Source organism: Cavia porcellus, unplaced genomic scaffold (genome assembly GCF_034190915.1).
Source record: "Cavia porcellus strain 051 isolate PalLab524CR breed Dunkin Hartley unplaced genomic scaffold, mCavPor4.1 scaffold_6, whole genome shotgun sequence".
Classification (NCBI taxonomy): domain Eukaryota; kingdom Metazoa; phylum Chordata; class Mammalia; order Rodentia; family Caviidae; genus Cavia; species Cavia porcellus.
Genome location: NW_026947489.1, coordinates 29,676,727 through 29,702,629, shown reverse-complemented (window position 1 = coordinate 29,702,629; position 25,903 = coordinate 29,676,727). Strand labels below are relative to the sequence as shown.

General features: G+C 38.3%; 2 protein-coding genes across 8 annotated transcripts in view; both read left to right on the top strand.

The window, feature by feature from the left end:
* Knl1 (kinetochore scaffold 1) overlaps positions 1-3,736 on the top strand; it is a 76,349-nt gene extending 72,613 nt beyond the window's left edge. For all 5 annotated transcript variants that reach the window (XM_063250283.1, XM_063250281.1, XM_063250282.1 and 2 more), the window contains 4 exons: positions 448-557; positions 756-874; positions 1,586-1,708; positions 2,954-3,736. In XM_063250283.1, coding sequence (XP_063106353.1) covers positions 448-557; positions 756-874; positions 1,586-1,708; positions 2,954-3,068 — 467 coding nt within the window. In that variant the 3' untranslated portion in view covers positions 3,069-3,736. The remainder of the gene's footprint in view (positions 1-447; positions 558-755; positions 875-1,585; positions 1,709-2,953) is intronic.
* Positions 3,737-5,143: 1,407 nt separating this feature from the next.
* The window catches only part of Rad51 (RAD51 recombinase), a 32,390-nt gene continuing 11,630 nt past the window's right edge, over positions 5,144-25,903 (top strand). The window contains exons 1-9 of one of the 3 annotated variants that reach the window (XM_013158797.3): positions 5,144-5,536; positions 7,909-7,997; positions 10,904-11,041; positions 15,688-15,805; positions 17,754-17,845; positions 19,689-19,783; positions 23,720-23,815; positions 24,345-24,474; positions 24,663-24,784. In XM_013158797.3, the coding sequence (XP_013014251.1) occupies positions 7,911-7,997; positions 10,904-11,041; positions 15,688-15,805; positions 17,754-17,845; positions 19,689-19,783; positions 23,720-23,815; positions 24,345-24,474; positions 24,663-24,784 (878 nt within the window). In that variant the 5' untranslated portion in view covers positions 5,144-5,536; positions 7,909-7,910. Of the gene's footprint in view, positions 5,537-7,835; positions 7,998-10,903; positions 11,042-15,687; positions 15,806-17,753; positions 17,846-19,688; positions 19,784-23,701; positions 23,816-24,344; positions 24,475-24,662; positions 24,785-25,903 lie in introns of all 3 variants that reach the window. The other 2 variants (XM_063250287.1, XM_003475693.5) reach the window with 2 other exon arrangements.

Genomic DNA, 25,903 nt, shown 5'->3' with positions numbered 1-25,903 from the left:
CTCAGACAGTTGAAGCAGGAGGATCACAACAAGTTCAAGGCCAGTCTGGTTTGCATACAAATAGTGATTCAAGGCCAGCCTGAACTATATAGGGAGACCATGTCTCAAAAGAGGTGGAAAGTGGGAAAGGAAAAATAAGAGTGAAGATGCGTTGTTTTCGTGTTCTACCTCCCCATGATCAATGTAATCATTATGTATTGTAAACATATACTAATAAAAAAATTAAAATTTTACAAAACTATTGTGCACATGATAAAGGGTGGAGTTTTTGTAGGGATGTCTTGTATACCATATATAATTATGTTTGAAAATAAGAATGACGAGTACACCTTGATCCCTAATAGTTTGAAGGTATTTCTTGCTTAGAAAATAAAGTATTTTTAGCTTATGTAATATATGAATGCCAAATAATACCCTGCCTTTGCATTTTTTCTTTTTCTTTCTCAGAAGTTAAAGCTCCTTCTTCCTCCCTTTTGGTTCATCAGCTTATTTTTCAATACATTGAGGAACAGGAATCCTGGAAGAAGAAATGTACAACACAGCATCAGGTACCTAAGGTAAAGTCTGATTGAAGCCATTAAAGGAAAATTTGTGCTACCTGTCTCATAAAAACAGAAATAAATTTCTGTGCATATAATAGTATTCTGACATAACATATATCTTTAGTTTAACTTTGAGGGCTCATTATTAAAGAGCCATTAAACATTGAAATTCTTTTTTGTAATTTCCTCACACACACTCCATAATTTTTCTAGATGCTTCAGGAGCTTTCGCTGGTAGTGAGCCACTGCAGACTTCTTGGAGAAGAGATTGAGTTTTTAAAGAGATGGGGACCAAATTATAACCTAATGGACATATATGTGAATAATACTGAGTAAGTGTGTTAGTCACCTGGGGTAGTGATAACAGAGTATTACAAACTGGGTAAAACAAGAGAAACTTACTACCTCAGGTTATCACCTAACCTTAGAGGTTAAAAGGCCACGATCAGGGTTTGATCAGTTAGGGTTGGTTCCTAAGGACTATGGGAGAAATGTGTCTTACCCGTTAGCATAATTTCTAGTGCTTCTTCAGCAACTTTTGTCCTTCTTTGACTTATAAATGCATACTCTTGATCTCTGCCTTTACCTTCATAACGTTCTTCCATCTTGAGTATCTGTATAAATTTCTCCTTTTGATAAGGGCACCTCTCATATTGGAGTAGGGCCTACAAACAATACCGCAATAAAAACTCATTTTAAGTAAATTGACAATGACCTAATTTCCAAAGAAGGTCACATTCTGGGTGTTGGAGATTAGGACTTTAACAAACAAATTTTAGGGCATATATTTCCACCCATAGCATTAAGTAAGGAGTCAAGAACTTAGTAAAATAATTTATTTTATTAATGTTCTTCAAGAGTAACAGATGGAAAGAAAAAAATCCCATTCAACTACCTTATACTGGATGTTTTAGCTTCTGTTCCATTTGATAAGGACAAGAAATAATATATACTAAGTTTCCGATGCCAGTGAAATGGAAAATATGTTGGTTCAGTCTTTTTTGTTGTTTTATATTTTTAATTGTGGATCTTGTCTTTTACAGATTGAGGCTTTTATTCTCCAGCTCTGTGGCATTTGCAAAGTTTGAGATAACATTGTCTCTCTCTGCCAATTATCCATTAGTCCCATTACCTTTTACCATTCAAAATCACCTGGGGAACACTGGGTAAGTAAAGGACCAGCAGGATAAGATCGACTACTCTTTCACATTTGTTATTTCATTTCAAAAATCCCTTCAAATGGTCAGCAAATGGGTCATAAGAACTGTTATTTTTTCTTTTCTTTTCTTTCTTTTTTTCCTTTGCCAGTTCTGTAAATCCGACCCAGAACCTTATGCCTTATGCATGCTAGGCAAGTACTCTACCACTGGGCCATACACCTATCCCTGAGAATGATTTTTGGTTTTGTTTCCTTTTTTGTTGGTTTTTTTGTTACCAAAAATTAAACTCATAACCTCGAGCTTACCAGGTAGGTACTGTGCCGCTGGATTATATTCCTGGTCCCTTTTATGGTTTTTGAGACAGAGTCTCACTATGCAGTTTATATTGGCCTTGAACTTACTATGTAGTCCAGTCTGGCCTTGAATTTGTGGTGATTCCCCTGCCTCAGCCTCCTGGGTGCACGGATTACAGGTATCTGTCAGCATCCCCAGCTGAAAATATGTTCTTTTATACATACTTTTCACTTTTTTAATTCACTTACACTTAGAACAGGAATTAAGGAGAAAAAAATTTAGTTCAGATCATAGGGAAACAATTTTATGGCCTTAATTTAAAATGGAATGTTCATGGGGGCTGGGATTCAGCTCAGCGGCATAAGCGCCTGCTTTGCAAGCAGGGAGTCATGAGTTCAATCCCCGGTACCGATGAAAAGGAAAAAGACAAAAAAAAAAAAAAAAAAAGAAATGTTCATACTATTTTTTTCTTTCTCTCTTTTTTTTGTACCAGGAATTGAACTCAGGACCTTGCACTTGCCAGGCAGGTGCTTACCTACTGAGCTATATTCCCAGCCCTATAATACCTTTTTTCAATCAGTTTGTGCAAGCAAACCTAAAAATGTCTCATTCTTATAGGTTGTGATGTATTTTATGACTTTTTAGATCCACTACTGACAGATTGAGAGATGGCAGAACTTAGGAAAGCCTACCGTAAATCCATCAGCAAGTACCAGCAGTTAAAATTTTATAGCTAAAGAAAGCAAATGGCTCACACTACCAGACAAGTACATTCAGAATTAGTTCTCAGCATATTTTAAGATCCCATTTCAAATAGACAGTCTGCTTATGTCCAGAAATGTCTTGTTTGTGCCTTCTAGGAAACTGAGACACACTGTACCTAAGAACATGAGTAGCAATGAATTGGAGACATGTATAAGTTTCCAGAAAAACTAATTAACCTTTTCTTCTTTTCAGCCAAGATGAAATTGCTTCCATTATATCTAAAGTGCCATTAGAGGACAACTATTTGAAGAATGTAGTCAAGCGTATTTCCCAAGATCTACTTCAGGACTGCCACTTCTATCCCTAGACTCATGAACAAGAGCTATAATAACCAAACAAGAGTACATACACACGTGGGGTCTCCATGGTGTTTGTCTTTAGATCAAAGAAGCCTAGTAACATTCCTCTGACAATGTTACCATTAATTTGTAAGGTTAATTTTTAAATGGCTAGTCAGAGCTGATGAATGCTCTCAATTAATCTGCTAATCAACTGGTTCATCTCCATATCCAAACTTAAATAAGTAGTAAGAAATCTCCTCTAACAAAGTTGCACTCTCTGCTTAGTATAACTGCTAAGGAGTAACTTCTAAGAGAAGTTATCACCAACAAACACATTAGCCATTTTTCCATTTTATAGATCTATGATTTTTTTAAGTTCTCTTGAGTTTGGCCTAGCACATATTTCTAGAGTAGAAACGTATCTGTTAGGTGCTGGCATGTTGGTGCATGCCTATAATCCCATTTACTAGGGAAGCTGAGGTGGGAGGATCACATAAGCCCATGAATTCAAGACTCGCCTAGGCAACACAGCAAGAATCTATCTCTGTAACAACAAAAAGAAACATGTCTGTCTACAAACTACTCATCCTTTTTGTCCCTTTCAGAAATGCTATTTCAGATAAAATTTCAGAAAGCAACAGCACCTAGTGGAATCTATTCTTCTATTAAGTCCATTAAAAGACTTCTAAACTCATTAGTATGGCATGTCTTGTTTCCCATGAAACTTTATTTGTTGTTTTGTTTGCTGGCTAGTTTGTTTAATTGTTGTTTGTGAGTTGGCTAGTTTGTATGTTTGTTTGTTGGCTTCCTAGTCCAGGCAGCGCTAGCCTTATCACAAAACTACTGAATCAAAAAGCTTTCTCCTTTATTGAGTTTTATTGAAGTATAATTAATATATAATACACAATTTAAAATGCACAATTAAATGCTTTCTAGTATACTTAAGATGTATACAACTATCATCACTATTAATTTTAGCCTTTCAGCATCCAAAATTTTCAACAAATGGTGCTTGGAAAATTGGATATCCACTTACAAAAAATGAAATTGTAGGCTGGAGTGTAGATAAGTTATAGAGTGCTCCTCTATCATATTCAAGGCTGTGGGCTCAATCGCCATCACTGAAGGGATAAAAAGAATAAAATTAGACACTTTATACCACATACAAAAATTAACTCATAATGGACCAACGACCTAAATACAAAATATAGCTGTAAGACTCTTAGATTGGTCTCACAATCATATGTTCATATTTAACCCTGATAAATTATATACATATGAAAGTAGTTAAAATGAGTGAGGCTCGGCACCACACATATAATACCAGCACCAGGGAGGTTGATGCAGGAGGATGTCAGGTTCAGAGGCATCATAGCATTACCCTCTCCCAAAACAAAGCAAAAAGTCATTAGGATAAGTGTTACGTGTATTTTACAACAGCGAAAAAAGACCATTTGCCCTTAGGTAATGGCCTCTTTTTACCTCATCTCCCATCCTACCCTTAAACACCCTATTCTCCTTATAGATTTGTTTATTTTGGGTACTTAATAGAAGTGGGATAGAACAGTTTTTCTGTAATGTTTTGACTTTTTTCATTTAGCGTACTGTTTTAAAAGTTCGTGTTTAGTATGGATCAGTACTTCATCCCTTTTTAGTTTTATTCGGTAGTCGTGGGAATTGAACCAGAGCATCACACAAAGCCGGCACACTCATCACTGCCCTTTAAATTTTTTTGTTTTAAGACAAGGTGTCTTTAAATTGCACCAGATTGACCCAGATTTTTGAGCCCCCCGCATCAGCCTCTTAAGAGTCCTGGGATTACAGGCATGCGTTGCTATATTGATTGCTCTCATTCCTTTTTATGGTAAAATATTCCTTGTAAAGAAACAACACATTTGTGTATCCAATGATTAATCAAAATAAAATGCCCAGTTTCATGCAGTTTCTCCACCCCTTTCAGCTCCTCAGGCCGGGAAACTCCACCTCAACGAAACTTAAGCTCAAGGCTAAGAGGCTGAGTTTTAAGATTCCAGGAACAATCCCGGAAGAGGTCATGGAGGCCGGGCTCGCGCAGGGAAGGACCACGGGTTGTGCGCGGTGCATCTTGGGAGATTGGCCGTGTTGCCTCTTAGGATTTGTAGTTCCCAGGCTGATAGACAACGAGTGACAAAACTCTAATTAGTCTTTAGGGGAGAAGGGAGGAGCATAATCCTCAGTGCGACGCCGGTTCAAATTCCTCGGATCCACCTCTCACTCGGAAAGAGAAGGGGTTAGAAGGCAGGCCCGAACTGGGCAGCACGACGTCACGCTGACGCAGGCGTGGCCCTGCCCGACACGATTTGGCGGGATTTCCGAAAGTCGCCGTTCGCCGCGCGCTAGTGTTGGAGCCGAGACTTTTCTTGGTGGAGAGCAGAAAACTGAGCAAAGGAGTTGTAAAGCCGCCAGTGTTGGGCGCGTAGCCAGCGGGCCAAGGCAGAGTAGCGCGGTGATCCAGGTGAGTGAGCGCGGCCCTGGCCCTGCGCCGCCGTCGGTCTCCCGCTGGACCCGCCCGGCCCGGCCGTCCGCTGCCTGCCGCAGGCCCCTCTGCGTCGGCCGAGGTACTAAAGATGGCTGAGCCAGGCCAGTCCAACCTAGCTTCTCAGAGCGCCCGTGAGGGAAGTCCATGCCGCACAGCCTCAGAGCTTGCGGACCTTCACGGCCAACGCTTGTTTTGGGGGCTTGAGCGAGGAGGCCCAGATCTGGGGAGCAGGGGGCGGGCACAGCTGCTCCCCTTGGAGCCAGGGATCTGGGTCCCAGGGTCGTGTTCTCCTGCGACACTGTGCTGTACTTAGTGCCCGCCTTCGGTTCCAGAAAGATCATTTTCATCATCTCGTGTGGCAAAAGCGTGAGAATAATCTGAAGTAACACTGGGTGTTGAAGCGCTTACTTACAAAGTGAAATGATATATATTCACAAAATGTGAAGTGTACAGATTACAAGTGTGTACAGCTTCACGAATCATTATGAAATGAGTCCTTTACTCAGATCTAGAAACGGTATCCTGTCAACGGGCGTGCATGTCTATTCCCAGCACTTGGGAGACACAGGCAGGAGGATCCCCGAGTTCTAGGCTAGCTGAACCACTAACGAGACCCTGTCTTAAAAAGAAAAAAGAGTGTAATGCCTTAACTTTTGCACACTTGTCTGATATTTTCGGAGAGAAAAGTAGCAAACAGTGTATTGAGTTCTATTGCCAAGAGCTAACTTTGACTGTTTTTAAATTTTCCATGTTGACTGTTTAGTTTTTCCACGTACTTGCCAACACATAATATTTGTCTTTAATTTTTAGCTGTGTGGTTTTAAATGTAATTTTCCTAATTACTGGTGAAGTCATATAATCTAAATTGGAAGTTGATTTTTTTCTGTGGTGCAGAAGAGGTCAAGTGCATTTTATTGTGTAAGGTTAGTCAGCACTATGTATTGAAAAGACTATGCTTTCCCATTCTTCTGCTTTTTCATAAATAATAAGAGGGACTATTTCATTCAAGGATTCTGATATATTTATCGTCACCAGCTCAAGGCATGCTAAATCTGTCCTTCAGGAGATCTTTACCTAAACTAGCCAAAAACAGACATTCATATCTTCTGTCAAGTCTCCAGAAATGAAGTCTATTTGTCATCTTTTAGATTCAATTTGTCTGTATTTTTCCAGATTCATTTTATGTGACTTAAATCCATTTGTTCTTTTTTTAGATCCACTTATTCTTATGAACATGGCTTGTTGAATTTTACTAACACATCTTGAAGATAATTTAAAATCTTTTGTTCTTGGTTCTTTTCAATCTATCATAACTGTCAAACTAGCCTTACGCTTAGTTGTAGTATTTCAGAACAAGCAGGGTACTTTTCTTTTCTTTTTCTTTTTCTTTTTTTTTTTTTTTTTTTTTTTTATCATTTGCTTGTTCGCTGAAGTTGGAAATTGACTAAAATAATGACGCTCAAATTTGAAACACACCTTTTGGACCACAAGCTACAACCCTTGCCTTGGATGGCAGGTGCTTATCTCAGTCCATGTCTTATCATGTGACCAACCATTCTATACTTAATTTCATTGTCTTCTTGGCCCTCAACCCTTTTGCTGGAAGGAAACAGAGGAGCTGAAGCAATGTAACTTTTCATCAATCTAAAATTTTTTTTTTTTTTTTGAAATTTTAGTCCTGGAAAGTCTGCATGCATTTACCAAACACCTAACATTTATAATGTATTATGGATATGTATAAAAAAGACTGGGCTCCTATCCTCTGGGGAATATAAAACAGTAGAACAGGGGACAGTTAATCTCATAAGGTATGCATTTGTAAGAAGCAGAATGGGTCTGGCTTTTCTGGAAGTCTTTCTAATACAGTTAGCTGGCTAGGTAGAGAAGAGGTTTTATCTTTTTCCTTCTATGATAGGTCATTTTATCAGGTGGAGTTGTTTCTTAGTATTCTTGGGGAACTGGTTCCAGAATCCCCCCCCCATCCAGATATCAAAATGTGAGGATATTCAGTTCCTTTATATAAAACTGATCTTTGCAAATAATTTAGATACATTATCCCACATACCTTAAATCATCTCTACATTGCTCATTATAGCTAAATGTAATGCATATGTTCTGTATGGTTGTTGTACTATATTGAGGGTAATAATAACAAGAAATAAATTGTGCATGTTCAGTTCAAACACATTTGACACCAAATATTTTCAATCTACAATTAGTTGAATCTCTCTCTCTCTTTTTTTTTTTTTTTTTTTTGGTTGAATCTTTGATGCAGAACCAGTAGATAAGGAGGTCTTTCTGGCCCCTACAGTATTTCCCTAGTGTTTATGGCCATCTGTGTTTTTTAGTAATGGCCATGCAGATGCAGCTGGAAGCAAGTGCAGACACTTCAGTGGATGAAGAAAGCTTTGGCCCACAGCCTATTTCACGTTTGGAGGTATGGTGTTTGTTTTGGTTTTTTGTTTTTTGTTTTTTTTTAGTCAGGGTCTTGCTCTATGATTCAGGTTGGGCTTGAACTTCTTGCGACCCTTCTGCCTCAGCCTCCTAAGTGCTGGAATTATAGGCATGCACCATGATGCCCAGCTTGGAGGTACATTCTTAATTGCTGGCTTTTTATGCTGTATTAGATCCTTCTATCTAATGGATAATATCAATCTTTATACAAACCATAGTTTTTTACTAAGGTCAAAACCCAAATTAGAGCCAGGCATGGTGGTACACATTTGTAATTCCATCACGTAGGAGGCTGAGGCAAAAGGATTGCCAAGTTCAGGCCCAGCCTGGGCAACCTAGTGAGACTATCAGAAAATTAAAGGGAAAAAAGGCTGGGGATATAGCTTAGTGGTACAGTACTTGCCTGGCATGCACAAAGACCTAGGTTCAACCCCTAGTACCTTAAAAAAATTAGGGCTTGGGGGGCATTGTCCAAAACTCCATGAAGGGCTGGGGATTTAGCTCAGCGGCTTAAGCACCTGCCTTGCAAGCAGGCAGTTGTGAGTTCGATCCCCGGTACCCATAAAAATGAAAATGAAAAAGACAAAAAAAAAAAAAAATTAAAAACTCCATGAAAAGGCTTAAGATTATTGTTAGACACATTTGGCCAGAGTTCTTTTATCAGTAATTTTCTTCCTACTTTTATCATTTTTCCTTCTCAGACGTTAATTGTTAGAAACTAAAGCCTAAGATTTCATGGTAGACTCTCAGCGCTGCTTATACTAATAGTGAAAGTACTGTCTGGAGAATTAAAGTGGCCCTCAACTAGTTACATAGGGGGGAAAATGAAGTACCTTTCCTCTCCTGACACATATCCTTGCAGCAGGTAATGAAACAATTGTCATAGGCAAGAAAAAGAACTTAGGGTTTTTTTGTTTGTTTTTTATTGGTACCAGGGATCAAACTCATACCCATGCGCTTGCAAGGCAGGCGCTTATGCTGCTGAGCTAAATCCCCAGCCCCCTGGACTTAGGTTAAGGTATAAAAAAGCCTAGCTTAAATTTGTGACTGCTTAAGAACACAAAGCACAAGAGCTGAGACTTTCCAGTATTTTGCTGCACAAAAGACTGACTGTTAGTACAGTTGATTTGGGTTGAAAGAAGTAGGATGGGAAGCTAGATTCTTCTATCACTTTTTGCATGTTTTACCAACAAAGTTTCAGAGCTCTTGAAATTACTTAAATGGATTTGTGATAAACAAATTGCAATTATTTATTTAATTTTTTTTTTGACTTGAGACCAAAAACAGGACATTGCCATGGCTGGGCCCTCCAAAGTGCTGGGATTAACAGGCATGTACCACTATGCCCAGCTCCATGAACATCCTTATATTCACAGATGGCTATGGCTATCATTCCAGTGTTAACAGCAGACATGTTTTCTGTTGACAACTAAGGAACCAGAGTTCTTTCCACTAACTCATGGTATCTCAGTTCATGATTTCAGTAGTAACAAAACTAAAGCAAACCTTGTACATAAGGAGAAAAGTTGCTATGGTGTAGTTTTCTTGGAGAAGTGGTTTAAAAGTGATTATTTTGGTGAGGCATGGTGGCACACTCCTGTAATCACAGCACTTCGGAGGCTAAAACAGGAGGATCATTGCAAGTTCAAGACCAGCCTGGGCTACACAGTGAGCCCAAGGCCACCCTGAACCACATAGCAAGACCCTGTCTCAAAAAGGCAAAGAAAACAAATTTTTTTTAAGGTGATACTTAGTGGTCCAAGCAAAATAGTTTTCCCTCTTGGCAATGTCAGTTGTTAGAAAAGATATCAATACACCAAGATAGTGCTTCTTTGAACTTTGAGTATCTTACTTCTTTGCCCTGGCACAGTGTAAAAATAGCATTTTCTGTCTTGTGTTTAATGTGGGAAGGTTTGTGAATCAGTCTTACAGTGTGGCCTTTGAGAGAGCCGAAGGTGTCAGAGTTCATTTAGCGTCATGGTCAGAGAAGGTTAGGAGTTACTGATTTCATCTCAATTCCTAATAAGAATTTTTTAAATTTTTCTATTTTCTATTTACTTATCTGTTTATTTTTGATATAAGGTCTTGCTATGTAGTTCAGGCTGGCCTCGAATTAAATGTACCACAAGCTGGCCTCCAAGATCTTTGCAGAGATCTTTCTGCCTTAGCCTCCCAAGTGCTGGGATTACAAACGTGTGTGACTGTGCCCAGCGTATTGGAGAGTTGGTTTGGTTTTCCAGTATGGGGGATTGAACCTAGAGCCTTGTAGTTGTTAGGCAGGTGCCTGAGCTCCCTCCCTGGCCTTTTTTATTTTTATTTTTTTTTAATTATTTTTGAATCGGTGCCTCACTAAGGTACCTAGGGATGCCCTTTAACTTGGGATCCTCTTTCCTCAGCCTTCTGAGTATTGTAGCTGGGATTGTGGGTATGTGCTGCCACACTGAGCAAGAGTTCACGAGAAAGAGGATTTAGCTCAGCGGCATAAGCGCCTGCTTTGCAAGTGCATGGTCGTGAGTTCTATCCCCCATACTGATTATATATATATATATATATATATACACACACACACATGAGACAGTGCTAGTTTAATACTACTTGCTTTGATAATGAACAGTTGAATAATTTCTTACATAGTATTTATGTTTAAATTTCCATGGTTTGGGTCAGATGTGGTGGTGCATGCCTGTAATCCAAACAACTGGGTGACTGAGGCAGGAGGATCATCCTGAATTCAAGTCCAGCCTAGGCTACATAATGAATTCAAGGATGTGTGAGATTGAGGCCAGCCTGTACTACATAGTGAGTTCAAGGCCAGCCAGAATTACATAGAGTCCCTATCTCTTTAAAAAAAAAAAAGGAAGAAATGTTCATGTTTTTCTTTACTTACAGCAATGTGGCATAAATGCCAATGATGTGAAGAAATTAGAAGAAGCTGGATTCCATACTGTGGAAGCTGTTGCCTATGCACCAAAGAAGGAGTTAATAAATATAAAGGGAATTAGTGAAGCCAAAGCTGATAAAATTCTGGTAAGTACAGCTAGAAGGCATTAGTAGGGATAGTACAAATCCCTATATATTGAAAGATAGTCTTTCTCCTACCCTCACTCTTTGACATTCCTAAAAGTGACTGCATCACCAGTTTTGTATCTTTATGTGTGTCTCATTGCATAAATTCAAATTTTCTGTAGAGAATTATATTATGGAATTTGTGTAAATGTTGCCAAACTGACAGGCAATCTAAATTTCCACTAGCAAAGGCTGATGCCTTGCTATGTAGGATACATAGGATAAACACATTGATGTGGTTTTTTTAGATGTTATCTCATATCCTAGAAATATATTCATTCACCTGGGCATAGTACCATGAGCCTCTAATTCCAGCTATTTGAATTTTGCATTTTTGTTTGTTTGTTTAGTGCTAGGGACCAAACTCAAGGCTCTGCCCATAATAAGCAAGCTCCCTACCACTGAGCTACATCCCCAGCTAATTTCAGTAACTTGGGAGACTTGAGGGGAGAGAATCCTAAATTCTAGTCCAAACTGGATAACTTAGTGAAGTTGGCTGAAAATAAGGTTTTAAATGATATAAAATCAAGTATAGTCATGCATAATGTAATCCTGGTACTCTGGAAGACTAAGGTAGGAGTATAAGTTCAAGCCCAGTCTGAGCTATGAGATCCTGCCTCAACAATGTACAAAGGACTGTTAAAAAGACCCTGGATTCAATTCCCAATACTACAAAAAAAAAAAAAAATTCAAAGTGCTGGGGATACACCTCAGTAATAGATCACTTGCCTAGCATACGTGAGGACCTAAGTATGATCCACAGTGCCACTAAAAAAAGGGCCCCTCCCTGGAAATTGGGATAAAAATCAGTGACTCCCATGCTAAGCAAGTGTTGTACCACTGGGCTGTACCCACAGCCTAGCTTTATTTTTGAAATTTTACATAGGATAAACTAAATATCAATTATATTTACCTATATTATACTGCTTACCTTTACAGTCTTAGAGAAATTTTTTTCTAAAGCTAAGGAACCTTCAAAAAGAATGCATCCTTAGTTGGCATGGTGGTGCATGCCTGTCATCCCAGTATTTGGGAGGCTGAGGCAGGAGGATTGTTGCACATTCCAGATCAGCGTGAGCTACAAAGTGAGCTCAAGGTCAGTCTGAACCACATAACAAGACCCTGTCTCAAAAAGACAAAAAAAAATGAAAGAAAGAAAAAAAAATCTCAACATACATTAGTATATGTAACCCATACTATTTGATTGTGGATATTCTTGGGCGTTTTGGTTTTGGTTCTGTATGTTTGTACTTGGGAGTGAACCCAGGTCCTTCACACTTAGCTTCATCCCCAGCTTTGTAACAAGGTCTCATTAAGTTGCCCATGCTGGGCTCCAATTCACAGTCCTTCTGTCTTAGCCTCCCACAGTGCCTAGATTACAAGAATATACCCCTGGACCTTGCTGACTAGATAATCTTAAAACTAAGAGTGCTGAATTTTAAACACTGGCAGGGCTATTACTTCAAATATTTATTTAGTACTAAAATTCAGTTAGTGCTTAAAAACTATAGGTGATTCTTTGACCCCAAAGAGTGAATAGATATTGCTATCCATGTGTTGTTGGAGTAGTGGCTTAATTGTAAATAAAAAATTCTTAAGTTCCTAATACTTTGCTAAAAGATTGTAATATTGACTGAGCCAGTTGAGGTCCCTACTGGGTATATGATCTCACTCTTCTGCCATCAGTTTTTGTGACTGAACAGATAGTAACTGGATCTTCACTTTTGCCCCCATCAGATCTGAGTTTTAGAAATCACATCAGTTATTTTGAATGTATAAAATAAGTGTTTAAGTAAAAGTAGTGTAGACAAATGTGTCTTTTATTTTTCTGTATGCTTCCATTTAAGACTACATAGTGAGTTCAAGGCCAGCATGAACTCCATACATATAGTGAGACTGTCTCAAAAAAAAAAAAATTCATTGTCGCAGTAGAAAAACAAGACTGTATCCAAAGAGAAAAAAATTTTTCATTTTAAAAGTATAATCAAAATAACCAAGAAAGATTGTGAATGAAGTAATTTGTGCAGCATGTATGAGATTCTAGCCAGACATGGTGGTGCATAGCTGAATCCCATCTACTCAGAGGCTGAGGCAGGAGAATCATAATTCTAAGGTTAGCCTGGCCAACCAGTGGAGACTCTGCCTCGAAAAATTTTTAGAGCAAGGAGGCTAATGGTGTAGCCATCGGGGTTCAATCCCCAGTGTCACCGAAAAGGAAAGAAAAAGAAAAAATGGAATCTAGTTTAGAGTGGCTTCAATTCAGATACTCAGTGAAGGAACACCCAGAATAGAAGCCTAGAAGCACACAGACTTGGTTGGAGAACAAATGAGAATTTCTATTATTTATTTACTACTATTTACAGGTGCACACAACAGATCCTGACCTTGTATGTCATCAGCACACTATAACAGTGAACTCCATCCTAGCCTTGGTAATGAGGATCTCAGGTAGAAAGGGGGACTTACATAAAGAAGAATACCTAGTAAGATTGAGAGACTGGGAAAACTTTATAAATGATAGAGAATGTTGTATACAGAAGGATAACGTGGAACATGGCTTTGAAACGGGTAGCCAATTAAAAAATAATCAATTTTGCCGGGCATGGTGGCTCATGCCTGTAATCCCAGCACTCTGGAGGCTGAGGTGGGTGGATCATTGCGAGTTTGAGACCAGCCTGGGCTACAAAAAATGAGCTCAAGGCCAGCCGGAACTGCATAGCAAGACCCTGTCTCAAAAAAGACCAAAAAAAAAAATCAATTTGGATTTGAAAATGAGGACCATTGCAAGACAAAGCATTAGTAACATTGGAACATTAGAGAAAGAATTGTTTTTTGGTTTGGTCTTGGTTTGGTTTTTTTTTTTTTTTTTTTTTTTAGACAGAGTCTCACTATAGAGGTTAGGGTGGCCTGGAACCCATTATGTAACTCAGGCTGGCCTTGAAATCATAGCAGTCATCTTGCCTCAGCCTGCTAACTGCTGGAACTGTAAGCATGTATCAGAATTCTATTTTTTTTTTTTTTTTTTTTTTTTTTTTTTTTTTTGGTCTTTTTGAGACAGTGTCTCACTATTCAGTTCAGGGGGTCCTTGAGCTCACTTTGTAGTCCAGGCTGGTCTGAAACTTGCGACAGTTCTCCTGCCCAACCTCCTAAGTACTGAGATCACAGACATTTCACCACTGAGTTCTGTAGTGAATTATATTTAAAAGCTACCTAATTTGTTGACATAGAATTATTCAAAGTAGTCCCTTTGTAATTAAATTATTTTTATTTCTGTAAGATTGGTAGTAACATCCTCTCTATTCATCCAGATTTTAGCAGCTTTTAGGCTTCCTTGTTATTGGTCAGTGTAATTAGATGTTTGTCATTCTTGTCTTTGTTTTCATTCATTTCAAAATAGTTTCTAATTTCTTTTGTGACTTTTTCTTTGACTTGTGATTATTGAGGAGTTTGAGGTTTAAAAAAATTTTTTTTTTTTTTTTTTTTTTTTTTTTTGGTATTTTTACCAGTACCAGGGATCGAACTCATGACTGCCTGCTTGCAAGGCAGGCGCTTATGCCACTGAGCTAAATCCCCAGCCCCCTGAGGTTTAATTTCTACATATTTGTGATTGCATTTGTTATTTATACATTGTTAAATAAAGGGATCAGTTCCAGGATCTTACATGTACTAGGCAAACATGATATCCTTGAGCTATTCCCTACTTCTGCATTTCATTTTTTTTATTATTTATTTATTTATTTATTTATTTTGGTTTTTGAGCAGGGTCTTACATTGTAGTTTGGGTTGAACTTGAGCTCATTGTATACTCCACACTAGCCTTGAACTTGCAGCAATCCTTCCTTTGCCTCCCAACTGCTAGGATTATGGTCACATATCACCGTTCCTAGCTTCCTGCATTTTAAAAAATATTTATTATTTATTTGTAGTACTTGGGATTTGACCCTATCATAAAAGACATCTGTGATTACTAAATAGGGCACAAATTTTTCAGCCTCAGCTAATAGAGCTAGTGAAGTAAACATGAAGGAAGAAAACATGGAAGGGTAAATATTCTTGTAAGGAGTTAGGGTATGTAGTGTATAGTTTGTAGTAGATAGAACAGGAACTTAGGTATAAATATGTATTACATTGGCATTGTCTGGCACATTGTAGGATTTTGCTGTGCAGTTCAAGTTGATCTTAAACACTCCGGGCTGGCCTTGAAATTGCAGCAATCCTCCTGCCTTATCTTGCTGAGTATTGGGATTATAGGTGTGCACCACCATGTCCAGCTTCTCCATACTTTAAGCCCCAGTGTGACGCTCAAGGGTTAAGATTTGGAGCTCTTTGGATTAAGGATATTCAGCTGGTACACTGTATGTAAGAATTCCAAAATTTAGCAGGGCATGCTAATGTACGTCTGAAATTCCAACACTTGGGAAGCTGAGACAGGAGGTTTGTGGAAAATTCGAGGCCAGCCTAGGCTATATAGTAATCTCCATACCAGCCTGAACTATATAGTGAGACAGTCTCAAAAAAAAAAAAAAAAAAAAACTGATCCTAAGCATTTCAGATAAGGGTTACTCAACTTGTATCTTATTGCTTTAACATTTCTTATTTTCCCCCAGGCTGAGGCAGCTAAATTAGTTCCAATGGGTTTTACCACTGCAACTGAATTCCACCAAAGGCGATCAGAGATCATACAGATTACTACTGGGTCCAAAGAGCTAGACAAACTACTTCAAGGTATAGTTGGCCTTTAATTTCATGTTGTAAACTATTCAGCAACACATTCAGGTCACACACACACAAATAAAGTACAGGCTGGCCTTGAATTCACTGTGTAACCTAGATTGACTTCAAAGTCATGATGATTCTCCTCAGCCTCCTAAGTGCTGGGATTATAGGTGTGTGCCATAACAGGCTTCTACAAATTAAATAATTAATCTCCATTTAATGTCCAGATGATAGGTTCCTTCTACCTAAAGCAATAACTATAAATGTAACATACTATACCATAAGATTTAAAAATTGGGGATTAGATAAAAAGTACAAGTGTGTGTATGTGTGTGTGTGTATGTGCGCGTGCGCACGCACAAATTTGGGATAAAAAAGTTCTTTTGTGCTCTACCAGTGAGCTCCACTCCCAATCCCCCAAAAAAACAGTATGTGACTACTACTTATTTTATAAGACACGCTAACCTTCAGGACTTTAAGAAAAATTAGTTTTTGAACTATTGGAAGCATAGCTATCTTTTTTTTTTTTAAGCATAGCTATCTTAATTCTTATAAAGTTAGATTGAGTTATTTATCTAATTGTCTTAGTTACTTTCCTGTTGCTAGAACAAAATACCCAACACCCAATGATAAAAGAGGAAAAGTTTATTTTAGCTCACAATTTGTAGAGGATGACTGCATAGTCAGCTTACTCTAAGCAGAGCAACATGGTAGAGGAAAAACAGTTCAGGGGGTGGCAGGCAGGAAGCAGCAAAACAGTGAGCCTCCCTTTCATTTTTGTTCCACTAAGGCTATAAGCCTATTGATTAGTACCACCCACATCTAGCCTTCCTCCACATCCAGAAGTATGCTAAATCAGTCAGTGGACTAATTTAGTTATCAACACCTTTAATCCATACTTAACACATTCGTTATCTAGTTACTTCTGAGAAGTGCCCCTACAGGAACATGAAGCTTGGGAGGGCCATCTAGATACAAGCCCTAGCACAATCATTCAGGTTTTTCTTCCTTGTGGGAGTACAGAATATCATCAATTCAAGAATCACACTCAGCCGGGCGTGGTGACTCACGCCTGTAATCCCAGCACTCAGGAGGCTGAGGTGGGAGGATCCTTGAGAGTTCGAGACCAGCCTCGGCTACAAAGTGACCTCAAGGCCAGCCTGAATTACATAGCGAGACCCCATCTCAAAAAAAAAAAAAAAAAAAAAAAAATTACACACAACAAAAATAAAAAATAAATGAAAAACTAGGTATGAGGTACACACTTGCAATCGCAGCAACTAAGTGGCTGAGGCAGTAGGATAACAAGATCAAGGTCAGTTGATTATAAACTGAAACCCTGTCTTAAATAGTACAAAGCACAATACCAGGTATATCAGACACATATAGTAAATACTTGATGGTATTACTTAACAATCTTCTTAAATGGCTGTTTTTAAGTGACTTGGAATGGGATAGTTCTGAATCTTGAATTTGGTGATAGTTACATAAAGGTACACATTAGATAAAGTTGTCCAGAACTATACATCCTCACATGAATGTATGTATAACTGGAGAAATCTGAATGAACTCTTCAGATTATACTATTTTCAGCAGTCTGATATAAATGTATATGGTAGCAATGCAAGATGTTCACATTGGGGAAGGCCAGGTAAAGAGTGCACATTTCCTTCTTTATATATCTAAATCTGTAATTATTTCAAAAAAGTTGTAACTGGATCCCAGCATTCAGGAATCTGAGACAGGAGGATCACTGTAAGTTTGAGGTCAGTGTAGGCTACATAGTAAAACCCTGTCTCAAACCAAAATAATATAGTAATAATAATAATAATAACAATGTTTTTACCAAATAACTGTTGGGAATTGGGTTTCCAGCTTACGTAAATATCTTTCTGAAAAGTCTGAGATTATAGTTTATAAATCCTTGTATAAAAAGGGCTTCCTATTGCTCTTTTAGGTGGAATTGAGACTGGATCTATCACAGAAATGTTTGGAGAATTTCGAACTGGGAAGACTCAAATCTGTCACACACTGGCTGTTACATGCCAGGTGAGCTCTGGGGCTCTTGCTAATGAAATCAGGGATTAGCTGACATATACTGTTGGTAAGAATCTGTTAGGATGTATGTAATAGACACTGTCTCTGTCCTCAAGAATCCTATAGCTGGGTAGATTTCTGCGTATTCTTCTACATCATAGAAACTTTGAATTCACTTAACTTCAGATACTCTCTTACCGTCCCCTAGGGCTCTACTAGTTTTACCGCCTTTCCTTTAGTCTACATTTTACATAATTGTTGAAGCTATTGTCCCTTACAAATGTTTTAGGTTACACTCTATCCCCATTACCTGGTCTACTTCTCTTAGATTATCTTTGCAAGTTTGAGGCAAGCTTGGGCAATTTAATGACTTTGTGAGATTCTATCTCAAAATAAAGACCTTTTAGAAGGACTGAGATGTAGCTTAGCACGAAGTCTCTGGGTTCAGTCCTCAGTCCTGCAAAATAAGTAAAATGTAACCCTATGGGAATACAGTGGTAGAATCCTTATTTGGCTTGTGTGAGGCTCTGGGTTCAGTCTCTAACACTGGGGAAAAAATTACTCTGACATACATCATTAAATGTGTGGCCTTTTAAAATAGAAATGTTTTCCTCGTGTTGTGATAAACTCAGGGCCTTGCACATAGTAGGTAAGTGCTCTAATTTGCTGAGCTTCATCACTAGACCCAGCCCCTGCCACAGCTATTTTGACAGGGATTCACATAGAATCAATATTTAGAGTATGGTGCACAGTATCTTTCATTGCTGTAGCAACTTAGGCTATCACAATGCCCTAAAATTGATAGAATCCTAGCTTGGGGATGTTTACTAAATAGTCAAAAAATGCCTCTTAACAACAAATTAAAGCAAAATTCTTAAGGAAACATGGGCCTTTATAAAAATAACATTCTCAGGTGGCTATGTTGAAAAACAACTATGATCTTTGACATTTGTTCCAGAGAAGAAGAAGTTAGTAATAATAATAGAATTATATTTCATCAGGCTAAGTACTAGAACCAGAAATATAGGACATATTAGATTGCTGTTTAAATCTTAACATCTGCTGTCATTTTTCAGATTTTCTCAGTTCATTTAAGTTACATAAAGGTGAAAGTTACAGTTAGGTCACAGACTTTAAAACATCCCATTATCTGGCAGTGCTACCCATCTTACCTGCTAACATTTCTTTCTTTGTTTCTTAAAAAACAATTCTGGGCTGGGCATGGTTATACATCCCTGTGATCCCAAAATGGGAGACAGTCAGAGGTTCGCCTGCAAGCTGGGAGGCCAGCTTGGGCTAGGTAGTGAGCTCAGGGCCAGCTGAAATAACCTACAGAGACCCTGCCTCAAAAAAAATTTTTTTTTCTGTTTTTTCCCTTCTCTTCTTTTGTTCTTCTGTAACATTTGTGTATGGGGTTGAAGCAACTCCCTTTTCTTTCTTGTTTGTTCTTTGTATTTGGCTAAGAATGTTTCTGTGGCATTGACAGGCCCCATTAGAACACTCACAACCCTCAGGAATGAACTCTGCTCAGTAAAATGAAGTTTGATCTGGATATATTGGAATTAATTGAGCATTGAGTCACAATTTCATAGATTAACTACTTGAACTGTATTTCTAAGCAGTGTAACTCTGACAAGGCCCTAAACATGCATGTGCTATGAGACACAATGATCTTTATGTCTACTACTAACTGGATTTCTGTCAAAAAGGAATGCTTCCTTGCCTCTGATTGTCATTTCAATTTGTTTTTCCTTTGTCAAGGAATTATAGAGAGATTATAGACACAACATGGGGAAACTGATCAACTCTAACAAATATGATCATTTCAGTTTTTCCTTTTTTTTTTCCATTTTAGCTTCCCATTGACCGAGGTGGAGGTGAAGGAAAGGCCATGTACATCGATACCGAGGGTACCTTTAGGCCAGAACGACTCCTAGCAGTGGCTGAGAGGTAGGTTACTAAATTCAGTGAGAGAGTATGGCCGCATCCACCACCGTATTGATTGCTACAGTTTTGACGAAGAATGTCTCATCACTCTATATTGCAGTTATGTGTATGGTTCAAAAGAATGACTTTCTTTAATCTACAGTGAGTTGGTGCCATACTAGATATAAAACAAGATCTAACCATGTTGTCTTCCAGAGAAACACTTGCAACTCAAAAATAATTTGAAAAGGAAGGAAAAAAGTATCCATGTAAACAATCATAACAGATTGAATGGCTATACTAGACAAAATAGACTTCAAGACAAAAAGTTTTACTAGAGATAAAACGAAATATATATATCATATATATATATGTTTTATTTTGTTTTGTTTTTAAACCGGGGATTTAACTCATGACTTCGCACTTGCCAGGCAGGCACTGATGCCATTGAGCTATATCCCCAGCCCAGTTATATAATTTTTAAAGTATCAGTTCATCAAGAAGATATAACACAGTGGGTGTGGTGGCTCATACCTGTAATCCCAGCACTCAGGAGACTGAAGCAGGAAGATTGCCTTGAGTTCAAGGCCAACCTGAGAGTTCAAAGCCAGCCTGAACTACATAGCGAAACTGTCTCAGATAGACAAAACAAAAAGAAATACGGTAATTGTAAGTGTACACACACCACAAGAACCCCAAACTACATGAAACAAAAATCAAAGGCAAACAAAATTACTTGTGATAAAGGACAAATACACTATGATTTTTACTGATTTGAAGTACTTAGAACCTTCAAAATCATAGAGACATTGGAATATAGTGGTGTATTCTAAAAGCACAATCCATGATAGAATGTGAAAGTCAGTTTTCCCTTCATCAAAATTAAAAACCTTTGTGTTTCAGGAAAGTGAGGAAAGGTTGAGGCAGGAGGATTTAAAAAGTAAAGCAAGCCTGAAACTTTGTAAGATTTTGTCTCAAAAAATAAAAATAAGCTAGATATGGTGCACAGCTATAATCCTAGTGCTCAAGGAGGCTCAGGCAGGAGGATTGCAAGTTCAAGCCCTGCATGGGCAATTTAGGGCCTTAATCTCTATCTCAAAAATAAAAATAAAAAATGGAAATGTAGCTCAGCCCTGGTTTCAGTACCTACTACATAAAAGTAAAACAATATGAAACTTTTATAAAATAGCTGAGGATATAGTTCAGTCCTCCCACCCCCAAAAAAGTGAGAAAGCCCAGAAAATGTAAGAAGAAATTTGCAAGTCATATATCTGGTAATAGTCCAGTATTTAGCACAGATTTCTAAAGAACTCTTATAGCCCAACAACAAAACCCAAATTAAAAATTAACAGGAAATTTGATTACTTTTGGCAGGGGGTACCAGGGATCCAGCTAATGACCTTGTGCTTACCAGGCAGGCGCTTATGCCACTGAGCTAAATCCCTGGCCCTAAAAAAACCATATTTCTCCTTGGGGGTGGGGGAGTCCGGGGGATCACACTCATGACCTCATATTCACGAGGCAGGAGCTTATGCCACTGAACCAAATCTCCGGCCCTTAGCAAGGAATTCGAATACTTCTCTAAAGAGAGTGTACAAATAGCTGCTAAATACGTGGACCAAATACCCAAAATCAATAAGCATCAGGAAAATCACATTAAAACTATAATGAGCTAGCATTTCACCCCCACCATGATAGCTATAATGAAAAAGTAACGAATGTTGAGGGGGATAGAGATAAACTAGAACCTCATACTTTATTGGTGAGAGTGTAAAGTAGTTCTTTAGAAAATAGCTTGCCAGTTTTAAACATGGGATGGGAATGGAGCCTGGCGTGCTTGCCTAACATGTGCAGGGATATAGATTTGATCCCTTGTGCTGACAAAAAAAAAAGTAGGAATTTACCATATAACTCAGCAGTTTCATTTTAGTTATGAACCCAAGAGAAATAAAAACATTTCCTACAAAGACTTATATGAATTTTAGTATAATTGTAATAACCAGATCTAGGGAACAACCCATGTGTCTTACCAAATAGTGAATGAAAAAATAAAAATGTTTTATCCATACAGTGGACTGTTCTTCAGCAATAAAACTAAGTATTCATATGTCACTCCATAGATGAGCCTCAAATATACTGCATGATAGCAATGAAACACAAGACCACATTGTAGAATTTTGCTGAGCTAAGGACTGAACTCAGGGCCTTGGTATTGAGCTACATCCCTGACCTGCTTTTATTTTGCGGAAAAGTCTCATTCCAGTTTGAAATCCTTCAGCTGCAAAGTGCTGATATACAGGTGTGTGCCATCATGCCCAGCTTTCACTTATCATTTTAATCACTTCCTATTAAGAATCCCCCATCCCACATGTACACACACTACTAGCAATTGAACCAAGGGCTTTTGTGCAAAATAAACATGTGTTCTGTCACTGAGTTACATCTCCAGCACTTACTGGGATAGGGTCTCTTGCCTCAGCCACCTAGGCTGCCGAGATTACAGGCATGTGCCACCTCATTAGCAAAAAAAATTTTATAACTTTATTTTACTTTTAATTGATCTGATAAGTAATTGGGCCTCCATAGGCTAATCTAGTTTCCATTCAGAACAGCTTTCACTAAGTTTTCTTTTTGTTTTTTGTACCAGAAATCAAACTTGGAACATTGTATTTGCCAGGCAGGCTCTTGTGCCACTGAGCTACATCCATGGCCCTCACTGATTAATTTTTGCCATAAATCAAAGGTTACTGCAGCTCAGAACAACAACATTAGCCTCACCTGGGAATGTATTAGAAATGCTGCTGAATTAAAAATGATTAGAGATTCTGGGGATATAGTCCAGCTCTCTAGGTAACCCCTAGTGCTCGCTCAAGTTTAAGAGCCATGGCTACAGTTGCTAGCTAGAGGATCATTAGCAGCTTTTAAAAGTTCTTTGTACCATGAGAGAATGACAGAACTCCTTTGAGCTGAGAGCTTTTTTTCAAACTTACATGTTAAGAATAATGTGAGATATTTTGTCAAACATACATTCTTTTTTTGGCCAGACCTCCTATATCATTTTGGTTCACTGAGTCTGGGTTATGCCCCTGAATTTGTTTTTTCACAGGTAATTCAAATTATTCTAATTGTTAAGGAAGGTCATAAAATATGAGAAAATATACTATTTCCAGCTAACATTTTCCAAGATCTGAAGCCATAACATAGCGATCTCCATAGTCTTGTGAGAGAAGAGTTAGGATAATTCTGTTTTCCTGGAAAACTGTCCATCTGTATCAGGAGAAGATAATCTCTTTGCCTGATAGTAAATTATATCATTTTTTTCCAGTTTTAATTTTTTTTTATTAGTACATGTTTGTAATGTGTAATAGCATTTCTTGTGGGGAGTTGATGCATGTACAAAACATCTAAACTGGTTTTTGTCTTCTCTCCTCCCTGCTTCCTCTGTCTCTTGGTTCTCTTCCATTTTTCCTGTTACCTTTTAAATTTGCTGTGTATTTTGGATTTCTTATATAATGTACCAATATTTCTTGAGGCAAAACTAGAAGACTTACACAATACAGTACATAAATCTCATGAATTTTTCTGCTTTACATCCTTGATTTGATTTTTCAGTACTGGAGATTGACCTCAGGGTCTTATATACCCAAAACCCATTTTTTATTTTGCGAAAGGATCTCCTAAGTTGCTAAGTTGCCCAGGCTGGGATATCAAAGAAGAAATTTATACTAAAGTATTGCCAGATAGATCTACTTCAAAGTAGTTGCTGTATCTCTCAATGGATAGCTGGCCTGAATTTATTAATACAAAGGGAATTATACCTTGGGCTTAAAAGCAGTCAGCGTCAATTACCTATCCATCTTGGTAATTTTAAGTGTTAGAGATGTTTTCCTCATCAACTTGAGTCATGTATGCAGAAAAATGTTGTTGAAATGTTGTTTTTAGATATGGTCTCTCTGGCAGTGATGTCTTGGATAATGTTGCGTATGCTCGTGGGTTCAACACAGACCACCAGACCCAGCTCCTTTATCAAGCATCAGCAATGATGGTCGAGTCCAGGTATGTACAATAAAAGCACTAAAGGGCCTCTTCTTGTATAGCTTAGAGCCCTTTTCCTGAGTAGCTCAGCAGAGTTAAAGTGTAGTTCCAATTTTGTAGTTTAGGTCAAATCACTAATGAAAAATGAAGCTGCCAGTATAGTGGTACACCTGTGATCCCAGCACTTGGAAGGCTGGGGCAGGTAGATTGCTGTGACATTCGAGGCCAGCCTGGGCTACGTAGTGAGACCCTGTCTCATAATCCAAAAAGAAAGATACACTGAAAAAAAAGAAAAAAGCCAAAGCTGGAAGTAAATGTTACTGGTGAAATATTTGCTGAACATGCAGAAGACACTTCCTTATCCCACAATCCCTATCCCCACCAGAAAAAACAACTCATTAACAGTGAGTCAAATGTGAATGATAGACAGTATTTTATAAATCAGCTATATTCTGCACAATTGAAACAATCTGAGATTTTATTGATGAGGAGGGGAGCAGAATCTGACACAGGCTAGAAAGAGGCTTCAGAGAATTGTTGTTCCCTGTAGGTATGCACTGCTTATTGTAGACAGTGCCACCGCTCTGTACAGAACAGACTACTCAGGTCGAGGAGAGCTCTCAGCCAGGCAGATGCACTTGGCCAGGTTTCTTCGGATGCTTTTGCGACTTGCTGATGAGGTAAACTGCCGGGGAGGGCAGAGCGGCTACCTTCAGGAGCCTTACTTGCTAAGAGGTCAGATATTAGTGCTTAATAACATCAAATTACTTTTGAGAAATATTGCTTTGTTGGAGGAAGTGGTGGCCACTAAGTTTCCAGGAATGTCAATGGCCGCCAAACTGATATTCTTTCCCTCTCTCCCCATTAGTTTGGAGTAGCTGTGGTAATCACTAACCAGGTGGTAGCCCAAGTGGATGGAGCAGCCATGTTTGCTGCAGACCCTAAAAAACCTATTGGAGGAAACATCATTGCTCATGCATCAACAACCAGGTAAGAACATTGTATTGTCTCCCTAATGTGAAAAGATGAAAGAAATAATGTGTGTGTATTGATTGCTTTTCTCTCATTGCTGGGACAAAATACTTGATGCCCAAAATGAAAGAAAGAAAGGTATCTTTAGCTTATAGGTTTTGGAGATTTCAGTTCATATTCAGCTGGCTCCAAGACAGGGTGGCATGGCTAAGGGGCAAACTGTTCATAACGGCTGCAAGCAACAAAACAGGGCAAAAGGGAAAAGCCTACTTTCCTTCCTTATATTGCATGCTGCTACTTGCCCCTGTGTGGGTGCAGCACTCGCAGGCAACCCAGCTCTAGACAACAAAGGCTGAAAGGACCACCCCACCATGACTGCATGAGGCTTTGGTATGTTTAGACACAAACTATAACAGTATGTAAAACATAATTAAGATAGTTATACTAATTTCACTGGAAAGAAAGGTTTGTGCTAATTGTTTAGATAATGAAATGCAGGTATCTTGTACTCTAAATAACTAATTGAAAGATAACATTATATATTACTGTTGTTACCCTCTATTGTATTGAAATTTTTTTTCTCTTTCAAGTTAAAAAAAATTCCAAAAACACACCCACACAACAAACAGTATAGATGCTGTTTCTTGGAGTGACTGTCACAATAACTATGATAAAGAAATGAAGATAAAACTTTCCATATAAGCCCTATAAAGCTGCTGTTGTATAACCAACAATTAGGAACTCTAGCTAAATGTAATTGTGCTGCCTTTGTTGATAGAAGTGTTTGCTTTTAGTTCCTAAAAGAATTAAACACCCTTTCTTGTGGAAGATGAGTATGAATAATTGATGTGCTTCTTTTGACTGTAAAAAAGTTTATTTCAATATGAGCATTCTAATGAGAGAGATCAGGACAGAAATGTCTTCCTGGAGCTGGGGATTTAGCTCAGCGGCATGAGCACCTGCCTTGTAAGCAGGCGGTCGTGAGTTTGATCCTAGGTACCGATAAAAAGATTTAAAAAAAACCATATCTTCCTATAGGTTGGAAGTGCATTAAAATTCCTAAAAATCCTCCTCAGAAGTATGTAAACTGATAAATATTCTAATTTTTAAAAGCTATCAGTCAGAAATAGAATTGTA